The sequence below is a fragment of the Thalassophryne amazonica genome, chromosome 12 (genome assembly GCF_902500255.1).
Source record: "Thalassophryne amazonica chromosome 12, fThaAma1.1, whole genome shotgun sequence".
In the NCBI taxonomy this organism is placed as follows: Eukaryota; Metazoa; Chordata; class Actinopteri; order Batrachoidiformes; family Batrachoididae; genus Thalassophryne; species Thalassophryne amazonica.
In genome coordinates this window covers 10,481,709-10,493,863 of record NC_047114.1, presented here as the reverse complement: position 1 = coordinate 10,493,863, position 12,155 = coordinate 10,481,709, and the positions used below count along the sequence as shown (strand labels likewise).

At 42.9% G+C, this 12,155-nt stretch overlaps 1 protein-coding gene across 1 annotated transcript in view; it reads right to left on the bottom strand.

The window, feature by feature from the left end:
• lrrc6 (leucine rich repeat containing 6) overlaps positions 1-12,155 on the bottom strand; it is a 78,228-nt gene that overhangs the window by 41,880 nt on the left and 24,193 nt on the right. Inside the window, 1 exon segment of the mRNA XM_034183769.1 lies at positions 9,592-9,777. Within this exon segment, the coding sequence (XP_034039660.1) occupies positions 9,592-9,777 (186 nt within the window).

Below are 12,155 nucleotides of genomic sequence, written 5' to 3'. Positions count from 1 at the left end.
CACACATCATTTTCTTTTTCTTTTCCTCTTATTGCACATTTTATTTTTATATAACGCCAAATCACAACAAACAGTTGCCCCAAGGCGCCTTATATTGTAAGGCAAGGCCATACAATAATTATGTAAAACCCCAACGGTCCAAAACGACCCCCCTGTGAAGCAAGCACTTGGCTTACAGTGGGAAGGAAAAACTCCCTTTTACAGGAAGAAACCTCCAGCAGAACCAGGCTCAGGGAGGGCCAGTCTTCTGCTGGGACTGGTTGGGGCTGAGGGAGAGAACCAGGAAAAAGACATGCTGTGGAGGGGAGCAGAGATCGATCACTAATGATTAAATGCAGAGTGGTGCATACAGAGCAAAAGAGAAAGAAACAATGCATCATGGGAACCCCCCAGCAGTCTACGTCTATAGCAGCATAACTAAGGGATGGTTCAGGGTCACCTGATCCAGCCCTAACTATAAGCTTTAGCAAAAAGGAAAGTTTTAAGCCTAATCTTAAAAGTAGAGAGGGTGTCTCTCTCCCTGATCTGAATTGGGAGCTGGTTCCACAGGAGAGGAGCCTGAAAGCTGAAGGCTCTGCCTCCCATTCTACTCTTACAAACCCTAGGAACTACAAGTAAGCCTGCAGTCTGAGAGCGAAGCGCTCCATTGGGGTGATATGGTACTACGAGGTCCCTAAGATAAGATGGGACCTGATTATTCAAAACCTTATAAGTAAGAGAAGAATTTTAAATTCTATTCTAGAATTAACAGGAAGCCAATGAAGAGAGGCCAATATGGGTGAGATATGCTCTCTCCTTCTAGTCCCGTTAGTACTCTAGCTGCAGCATTTTGAATTAACTGAAGCTTTTTAGGGAACTTTAGGACAACCTGATAATAATGAATTACAATAGTCCCAGCCTAAAGGAAATAAATGCATGAATTAGTTTTTCAGCATCACTCTGAGACAAGACCTTTCTAATTTTAGAGATATTGCGTAACTGCAAAAAAGCAGTCCTACATATTGTTTAATATGCGCTTTGAATGACATATCCTGATCAAAAATGACTCCAAGATTTCTCACAGTATTACTAGAGGTCAGGGTAATGCCATCCAGAGTAAGGATCTGGTTAGACACCATGTTTCTAAGATTTGTGGGGCCAAGTACACTAACTTCAGTTTTATCTGAGTTTAAAAGCAGGAAATTAGAGGTCATCCATGTCTTTATGTCTGTAAGACAATCCTGCAGTTTAGCTAATTGGTGTGTGTCCTCTGGCTTCATGGATAGATAAAGCTGGGTATCATCTGCGTAACAATGAAAATTTAAGCAATACCGTCTAATAATACTGCCTAAGGGAAGCATGTATAAAGTGAATAAAATTGGTCCTAGCACAGAACCTTGTGGAACTCCATAATTAACTTTAGTCTGTGAAGAAGATTCCCCATTTACATGAACAAATTGTAATCTATTAGACAAATATGATTCAAACCACTGCAGCGCAGTGCCTTTAATACCTATGGCATGCTCTAATCTCTGTAATAAAATTTTATGGTCAACAGTATCAAAAGCAGCACTGAGGTCTAACAGAACAAGCACAGAGATGAGTCCACTGTCTGAGGCCATAAGAAGATCATTTGTAACCTTCACTAATGCTGTTTCTGTACTATGATGAATTCTAAAACCTGACTGAAACTCTTCAAATAGACCATTCCTCTGCAGATGATCAGTTAGCTGTTTTACAACTACCCTTTCAAGAATTTTTGAGAGAAAAGGAAAGTTGGAGATTGGCCTATAATTAGCTAAGATAGCTGGGTCAAGTGATGGCTTTAATGCCTGAACAGAGAGAGTGCAGCTCAAACCAAAGTCAAATTCCTTGTATTCTGTGGATACTTGGCAAATAAAAGCTATTCTGATTCTGATTCAAGAAGACTGGAGGCTGGAATTGCTGCCAAAGATGTATCAACAAAGTATTGAGCAACGGGTGTGAATATTTATGTCCTTGTGATTTCTTTTTTTTTTTATTTGTAATAAATCTGCAAAAAAACAAAAAACAAAAAAAAAACCCAACTTTAATGTTATGGGGTGTTGTGAGCAGAAAAATTAAAATTATTCACTCCATTCTGGAATAAGGATGCAACATAATACAATGTGGAAAAAGTGAAGCTCTGTGAATACTTTCTGGATGAACTGTAAATTCACAAACGCACAATGTAACTCCTACTGGCCTTCTCTATACCTCTTCATTAGCACTCTCAGAGCAAACATTGCATCTGTTGTGCTCTTTACTGGCATGAAACCATATTGCTGCTTACAAATGTTGACCTCTTTACTAAGCCTAGCTTGTACACTTTCCCATCACAACTTCATGCTGTGGCTGATCATCTTCATGCCTCTGTAGTTACTGCAGCTCTGCACATCACCATTACTCTTAAAATTCAGAACCAGCCCACTTTGTCTCCGCTCCTCATGCATCCTCTCATTTTCCAAGATTTTATTTAACACTCCACTTCTGTCTCTCCTGCTTTGTTGTTGTTCAATAATTGTGGATATTTTGATAAATATTGTTACTATAAAATATTGGTTCATCTGCATTTATTTCTGAACATATCTGAGTTATATTTTCTTCAGTAAACATTCTGCAGTGGCAGTAATTCTGACCAGGACTGTAAATGTGAATTAGAAATACTGTGACGCTGTGTTTAATGGACTATTAAAAAGAATAAGATCAATTCTGCCAACGCTGTAAAATGGCCAACACCATTGTTACCTCCAACAACTATAGCAGAAGCATTTCCATCATGCCTGTATGTGCTATTTGAGGACTCTCTAAATCTCTAACAATTCTTTTTTTTTTTGTTAAAAGCACAGAGTACAGCAGGAAAGGAGCAGTGAGACATCAAGGGCGAAGTGTTTTCTCAGTGAGAGTCCTCAGCAGGACATTTGTATTTGTCAGATCATCATCATCTCTCTCTCTCATCATCATGACTCAGGCGTTATGAAAGCTGAACGCTGAGTCAGTACTGTGTCCAAAGGTCACAGGATCAGCACAGGGTCAAAGCACAAGAGAGCCCACAGGGATGAGAAAAAAACAAGTAACAAAACTGCATCTGTGACATCTGAGTTCAAACAGGCTGCATGAAAGGAAAAAAAAGTGCAAAGTGCTGAAGAATCCTCAGGACACATGACCACTGTGCCCTTGGGGAGAGCTGAAGCCCTGTAGACTGACCCTGAGCTCTCTGATCCACTGGATCAGTCTTTCCATGAAGTTATTAATGTGCAGATGAACTGTGCTGTACTTAAACACAGAATTTTCATGAAGCTGATGTCAGAGATTAAAAAATGAGGAAACAAAAAAACTTTTTTCTTTTCAATTCTGTGCCAAATTTAACAAGATGACAGATTACAGAGCTCTGATTAAATCTGGGAGCTGGTCAGGATCCAGGTGATTCTGGACCATTACCTTCACTTGCATAGTGAGACAGAACATTTTCTTGACATTTCTGTTTGTCAAATTCTTCAGATCAATCTGAGCAACAATAACAGGCACTTTGGAATGTGACCGTTCACACTGTCATAACATTTAATTAATTTAATTAGCTTATAATGCACCAAATCACAGCAAAAGCCATCTCAAGGCGCCTTACATAAAACAAGTCAACATAAAATTGAATAAATAATTAAAAATGAATAAAAAAATTCAAATACATAAATAAAAACAGAAGTAAAAGAATAAAACAAATAAAATAAAAAACTATCCATAAGAAAGAGAATAAAAATAGGTTTTGAGTCTTGACTTAAAAATGTCCACAGACTCAGACTGCCTCACAGTCGCAGGAAGACTGTTCCACAGGGTGGGTGCACGATATGAAAAGGCTCTTTGACCTGCTGACTTCTTCTTCACCCTGGGAACACAAAGACGTCCCGCATCCTGCGACCGCAAAGCCCGGGCCGGCACGTAGAGTTCCACCAGATCAGCCAGATAAGATGGCGCCAGTCCATGAACAACCTTATAAGTCAATAACAAAACCTTAAAATCTGCTCTCACAGAGACAGGGAGCCAGTGCAAAGATGCCAAAATGGGTGTGATATGTTCAGACCTTCTGCTATGTGTCAGAAATCTGGCGGCAGGGTCTGAACCAGCTGGAAACCCCTAATGCTGGACTGTGGTAACCCTACAAATAGAACATTACAATAATCTAGTCTAGAAGAAATAAAAGCATGAATCAGGGTCTCAGCATCAGCCATGGACAGGATGAGGCGGATCCTCGCTATATTTCTCAGATGGAAAAAAGCAGTCCTAGTAACATCCCTGATGTGGAGTTCAAAAGACAATGTGGGATCAAAAATTACCCCAAGGTTCCTCATTTTGTCCGTATGATGTATGACATAGGAACCCAGGCTGAGCGCCAGCTGGTCAAACTGATGCTGATGTCTCGCTGGACCAAGAACCATCATTTCAGTCTTATCAAAGTTTAAAAGTAGTAAGTAAGTAAGTAAGCTTTATTTATAAAGCGCCTTTCACAGACCAGGGTCACAAAGTGCTGCACATGGCATACAAAAATAATCTAAAATAACATACGAAAACAATAAAATACAATATTAGGCTAAAAAGCTAACTTAAAGAAATGCGTCTTTAGTTGCCTTCTAAAAGTATCTATACAATCCAGAGAACGAAGGGCACAGGGAAGCTCATTCCAGAGGCTAGGCGCCACCACTTTAAAAGATCTGTCCCCGCGAGTTTTAAAACGGGCCCGAGGAACCATCAACAGGTTCTGATTGGACGACCTGAGGCTCCTGGAGGAAGCATAAGGCTGGATCAGGTCCCTGATGTACTCCGGTGCCTGTCCATGCAGAGCTCTAAAAGTCAATACCAGGATTTTGTAATGAATCCTGTAGGAGACAGGCAGCCAATGCAAAGTATTAAGAATAGGATTAATATGGTCCCTCCTGCGGGTGCGGGTAAGCAGGCGCGCAGCAGAATTTTGCACAACCTGCAGGCGGGCCAACTCCTTCTTATTCAGACAGGTGAAGAGACTGTAATAATCCAAACGCGATGAGGCGAACGCATGACCAATCATCTCAAGCTATTTTAAAGTCACCATCTTACGGAGCTTAGAGATGTTCCGAATTTGGAAAAACCAGTTCTTAACCAGGTAATTTCTGTGCTGCTCCAAAGACATCCCTCCATCCAAAATGACACCCAGGTTACGCAGGCTGCTTTTGACCGTGCAGCTTAGGCTACCGAGATGCTGCTTAATTCCAGGTACAGCACTATCTGGTGCTACAATTAGAGTCTCAGTCTTATTGGAATTTAACTGCATACTGTTCTCAGTGAGCCATTCCTTAATTTTGGCCAAACAATTTGTGAGAGAGCAGAGTTTCTGTGGCTCAGTTGTCTTAAAAGAGCAGTACAGCTGCAGATCATTGGCATACAAATGATAGGACACATCACTGAACTGCTGGATCAGCTTGCTGAGAGGAAGGAGATACAATGAGAACAAAACAGGTCCCAAGACCGATCCCTGTGGCACACCCCACAGAAGATCTGCAGATTCCGACACTGCATTGCCCACAGTCACACTAAACGTTCTACCAGTCAGGTAAGAGGTAAACCACTCTAAAACACAACCTGACATTCCAACCAAATCCCGCAATCTGTTTATCAGAATGCCATGGTCAACGGTATCAAACGCCGAAGACAGATCAAACAGAATCAGCACAGAACATTTGCCTTCAACAGGGCTGTTTCAGTAGAATGAAACTCACGGTACCCAGATTGAAAAGTGTCATGGATGTTGTTAGCCTGCAAAAACGATCTCAATTGAGCACAGACTACCTTTTCCAAGACTTTGGCCAAGAAAGGGGTTTTAGATATTGACCTAAAGTTCTTGAGCTCTGTAGAATCCAATCCAGCTTTCTTTAACTGTGGTTCCACAATGGCATGTTTAAAATAACAGGGAAACACACCACTTGACAAAGATATATTAAACATTTTAGCAATGTAGGGCCCGATGGAGTCAAATACATTCACAAACAGTTTAAACGGAAGAACATCCAAAATACCAGAGGATGGCTTCACTTTATTCATGATGGTTGAGATGTCCTCTACAGTAACAGGCTCAAATGAGGCCCAGCACTGAGTGGGAGGTTCCCAGTGCTGGGGACCATGGCATGGAGGCAGGTTGTCCTTTATAACTCTAACCTTATAATATAAATAAAGAAATCCAGGAACTCCTCACAACTAGTTTTAGAGATAACAGGAGTGACGGCAGCAGGTGACACAAGAGAGCTGATTGTGTCAAAAAGCACTTTAGGATTTCTTTTATTGGAGGCAATCAGGCGATTAAAATAACTCGTCCTGGCCTCCTCTATCGTCTTATTTAAGGAAGATATTAAGTCTCTTAAATGTAGCCTGTGAACCTCCAGTTTTGTTGACTTCCATAGGCGTTCAATCTGGCGACATGTTCTCCTTAGAGTCATAATCCCATCATTTATCCAAGGGCAGAAACTTTCACGAGGAGCTTTATCAGCCTTGAGTGGTGCCACTTGATCCAAGATAGTGGCACATTGGCTATTAAAGCTATTCATAAAACAATCAGTTTCAGTGAGATTACTAAAAAGTAAAGGGTTGAATTTAGGAAGTTACTTGACATCCAACTTCTCACTGATAGAAGACAGTCCTCCAGGGATTTTATGGGAGTGAGATTTCCCGCAGTTGAACTTCCTGTGTTATAACAAACACAACTAGAAATATAACACAATGCTAAAGTACCCTCGACTCTATGAGCATGTACCTTTCAACGGCGTCTGCAAGAGGGCATGAGTGTGCACATAGATGAGCTTTTGAAAAGACCGGATGTCATACCTCCCATCATACATACGGAAGAAGTCGAATGGTGTCAGAATGACACATCCGGCCACAATCGGGAAGTACTGAGGTGTGGTCTGAAGACCAACGGAGGGCAATCTATGAATGAGCGAATGGGACATATTTGGTCCCATTCACTCAGCTGTCTCGAGTGTGTTGCACATGCTCAAAACACTGTTGATGCCATCGGGTTGGGACGCACATCTGATGGCGGTCTATGTGCAGTTTTTGCGTCATCTGATCTCAATCTACGTATTCTGACGGCATCACAACAGCATTTGAAATGATCTGATAGCGGCTGATTGAGCTCTGAGATGGATCAGTTGCAGCAACACCTGCTGGCATGATGTGCTACGGATGTCCACCTCCACTGGTCCCCAACCAGGGAGGGCAAAGGAAATGTTGATATGTAATAACATGCATGTGGCATGCATTCATCATGTGTAGTGAATGTGAACAGTGCGCTATGAGACCGAAAGAACCATGTGCCGCTGCATCTCTCCATGGTCTCATGCGCAGTAATGCGTTACTGCACACGTCAGGCACGGAGCTGAACGGATCTCACCGCTGTAATACACATACTATTACTTGATCACCTTCTCACTCTGTAGGAGGTGTGACATGCCAGGCCATGACCACATTAATACACATGATTATTACCTCAAGCAAAGGCCCATGAGGGTTTCACAGCACAAGGCAGATGTGGAGCTGGGACCACAGCCTGTGGTTAAAATCCTCTCACCCAGCTGCTGTGTGCTGAAATTAACCACGGCAAAAATAAATTCCATGTGATAATCCAACCATCACGGTGTTCAGAGTTGGATTGTCATGCTGAAATGAGCCAAAACACAAAAAAAGAAATTAAGGTTCCTTGGAAAGGCTGCATCTGATGGATCCTGTGCGCACGGGAAGGTTTGGTCCACTGCTAGCGGTGTCTAGTAGCTAACAACGGTGCATGCGTGCCCCACGCACACGCATAGCTGCTCATTCAGCCATTATGAACACACACACACAGCCATCATGTGATTCATCAGTCCAGCACCTGCTCTACGCTCACACACGAGGTCAGTAGCGCTGTGAAAGAGAGGATGAGCGTAGATGTGATTGCATGACTGAGTGAGTGACCGCAACATGCCGGCTTTGACACATATGGCGTGAGTCTGGTCCATACGTTGCTTGTACTGCCATGTCCAGTACCGACAGGGACTGTGCAAAGGGAGGAACACAGCACTCTCTGGTCCCATGTTGCCATCCAGACGTTTGGACATCGGGCAGCCTTCAGGGCCTTTTATGGCTGTCTGACGGCAGTCTGTGTCATCTAAACTGTTGTCTACATACACTTTGGATGCCATCGTGCAGGGGTTAACGAGGTAATCTGGATGCGTTCTGTCACTGACACCACGCCTCTTTCCCTCCTGACTGCGTCCGATTATGACAATATTTGCTGTGTCGGCCTGGTTCCTGTACATTCTTGCTATGAGTGACGGGGGCTTCAGTGAGATGTCTTGTAAATCACTCCAAAGGTGTTATCAGGTTACAAAAACAGCGTTTTAGAAGTGTTTATTTCTCGCTAGCTTTTATATTATATATGAGAAAGATGTTATATTTACATAGAAACACAGCGATGTCAGAGTGGATTCCGCCATGTTGGATAAGCAGCCAGAGAGAGACCAGCCAATGATGTCATGGTGCCTCTCTATTCTTATTGGCTGTCACCCCCCTCCCCCAAAATAAAGCAGATTTGTGATTCATAGCATAAAATAGGAAACAGAATGTGACCTTTTGACCTCTTAAAATAGGTCAAGGTTTGCCATCTTTGAACATGTACAAGGTCTGTGTCCCAAGAATGTTCCCTGTGAATTTGAAGACCCTGGCAGTAATAGGACCTGAGCACAGACAGACAGACAGACAGACAGACAGACAGACGCAAAGCCTTCACAATACCCAATGGCCATAATTTGATGGCCTCTGGTAAAAATGAAATAATCAAAACGCCATAACTGAGATAGTCTTGGCAGGGGTATGTTCTCACTTTTCACTGTGTGTCCCCTCCTTTTTCAACACTAATTAACATAGATACACAAAGAAACTACTTTATAGTTGTTGTTGTTGTGTTTTAAAGCAGGAATTTATTCCATTTTGTAACAATGAAATATGAGTGTTTGCAAATGGAATTTCTGGGCTGTTAGTGCTAAACTTTGATTTAAAAAAGCTTCAGGTGGGACGTCAGTGTGGTATTGATGTTCTGCTGACCTCTAGTGGCGGTAACTGTGAACAACAGCTGCAGCATTTCAGCTAAGTGTAGATTTATTCAGTGGCTATCAAACTTACAACTTCAGTTCATTCAAAGCATGATTACATTTTTGATATATATTCAACCTTTTTGAAACAAACTAATAAAGAGAACTGGGGAAAGACAAGCGTTCTTTGCAGAAGTTAGAAGCATAATTCGCTTGTACCTGCTCAGAAGTAAAGGTGCTGTGATTGTTCCATCAACACACAGTCAGAACTGGTGACAAAGTGCTCAGAGATGAATGATCATCAGTGCATTTTGTTCTCAGGGCTGTGACAGTGCAAACGTAAATGATCTACATTGGATGTATTCTGTTACATCTGCTGCTGACTCCTCTGGTTCTGCTACAGGTTGGTGAAAGCTCACGTTGGATCTTTTTTCATGACACTTTACTCAAATCTAAACTTTGGGGAGAACAAAAATGACAACTTGTGATAGTCCAGGTCTCTTACTTGTTCTTAGACCATCTTTTCTCTTCCAGGCGGCGGGAAACCTCCAGACGAGATTCAGGTGTGAATGAACACGGTGTTTCCCAGAATTCCCTCTCCCGTTCCTTCTCATCCACATTAGCACACACCGTCGTTTGTTTCGTGTTTGCTGTTGCTGCCTGCTTCTCCTGATGTTTCTCTGATTCTGGACTATAAACACAACAAATAACCTAATTTATACAATACAATTTTATATGTATGTATTTCAAAATACAAAATATCTCTGCACCTCACTGTTTGGTGTGTTCCAGTGCAAAATTAGCAGGGTGACAGGCCAAATGTCAGACATCAATATAATGTCACAGTGTGGCTGTAATACACACTGTCACAAATGATCCCCGTCTCCCTTACTTGATAATAGCGCACAGATGCAGATGGAACAGACTTCGCCAGAGTCCACTGTTATGAGCGTGTTTGGGGGAACTGATTTGGGTCTGGAGCTGTAGCAGTAGGTGGCATTAGGCAGGTTCATGCAACAGCCTGTGTCAGTCACACTGAATAGCGAGAGGGTCGAAGGTTTTGCTGAGAGTTCTGCCTTCTCTTCTGCGGAGAGAAGGCAGAATGCAAAGGAATCTACATTTGGAAAGGAAGAGACTGAGTCTATGCCCACAGATTGTTTCTATGTATTTCCAACTTTGACAGAAAAAACTTGACCTGACTGTGTTGAGCGCGGGCTAGCTGTCGGATGGAAGAAGCAGCTCAATGCGGAGAGCTGGTTTCAAGGCTGACGGATGGAACAGGTGGAGAGTCAGCCACACACACACCTCCCCACCAACAAACAGGTGAGACCCACTCACACAGGAAAAGAGCAGGTTGCTCGCACGCTTGGCACCGCAAGTACAGAGAGAGACTATTGGTAGAAGACTAGTTTACTGTAACACCATCTTCTTAATTTTCAAATTAAACACTTCAATTGTATTATCATTGACGAACAGATCATGTCATTTTTAAAGCCGTACTTTGGCACCCCTTAGAATTCTACCTCTCACAGTGAGTAATATTATCAGGTTTGACAGATGGAAATGTCTGGACACAATTGCAGGACTCAACCCAGTAGCTCTGGTTAGTAAAAACATTTACTGAAGGATTGAGTGGGGTCCGGGACACAGCGAGGCAGTCAAAAATGCACAAACAGATCCAAAGCATCAGGCGTAAGGCGTGGTCGGTGTTAATACGCAGGTGGTCAAAACACAACGTGGTAGCAGGACTTGGAAACATAGAACACAGAGCCAAAAGTGAAGGCACAAGGCACAATGATTTGGCGAGGAACTAGTGCAACCAGTGAAGCTTATATACACCCTGGTGATGAACTACAGATTAGGAACAGGTGTGTGGAAAGCTCCATTATAGGGTTTGGCTCCGACAGAGTGCACCGCCCACCATCAAGCACGAAGAGAGACAGACAGACAGACCCAAGCAGAAAAACCCAGCAAGAGAAATCACACACTAAGGAAACACAGAAACCTAAACTAAGCCTAACAAAACTAGAACCTAAACTAAACATGGCAAAACAAAAACACATGGCAAAGAGTCCAGATCATGACAATTATAATTCTAATATATTGATACTTTATGGCAGTGTGCTGACCAAGTAGTTAGTGCACTGGTTTCCAGAGCAGAAAGTTCACAGTTCAAGATCATCCATTATCCCAGTAATGTGGAGTTGCACCAGAATAGACATTCGGTGTAAAACCTGTGCCAAATCAATGCGGTGACCTGACTGATAAAACAAAGAAGCCGAAGGAACTTACGATATTGGTGATTTACGCAGTTGAAAATTCTTTGCCAGGCAACCTTGGCTAATGGACATTTATGTATTTTCTTGTAGGGTTTTCATTCTCTTATGCCTCGAGGAGGACATCCAGCTTCCCATCTAAGAAAGAATAAGACTCCTACTTTTTCACCATTGTAACTCACAGTTTCAATGCTCAGCTGGTGTGTTTATAGGCTGGCTGTGAACATGGCTCATGACTGCCAGGGATGGGCTCAGCTGGGCTGGTCCAGGGCCTCCAGGTGACTGCTGGTATATGCCAGGAGACATGACAGGTGCCAGCATGCTTCAAGGCCTCCACAATCATCCTCATCCCCAAAAAACCAAAGACCTACAAGACTTAATGTCTACAGACTTGTTGCCCTGACCTTTGTGGTGATGAAGACCTTTGAGTGCCTTGTCCTCACACACCTCAAGGCCATCTCTGACCCACACCTGGATCCCCTGCAGTTCACCTACAGAGCCAAAAGGTCTGTAAAAAAAAAAGGTCTGTAGGCGAAGCTGTCAACACGGCCCTCCACTTCATCCTCCAGCATCTGGACTCCCCAGGAAGCTATGCCAGGATTCTGTTTGTGGACTTCAGCTCTGTTTTCAATACAATCATCCCGGCCCTGCTGCAGGCCAAGCTGAGAGAGCTTGGCCTGCAGGTGGATCACTGACTTCCTGACTTCCTGTCCAACAGGAGGCAGCATGTGATGCTGGGAGGATATGTCTCTGGCACACAGTCCATCAGGACTGGATCCTCCCAAGGCTGCAT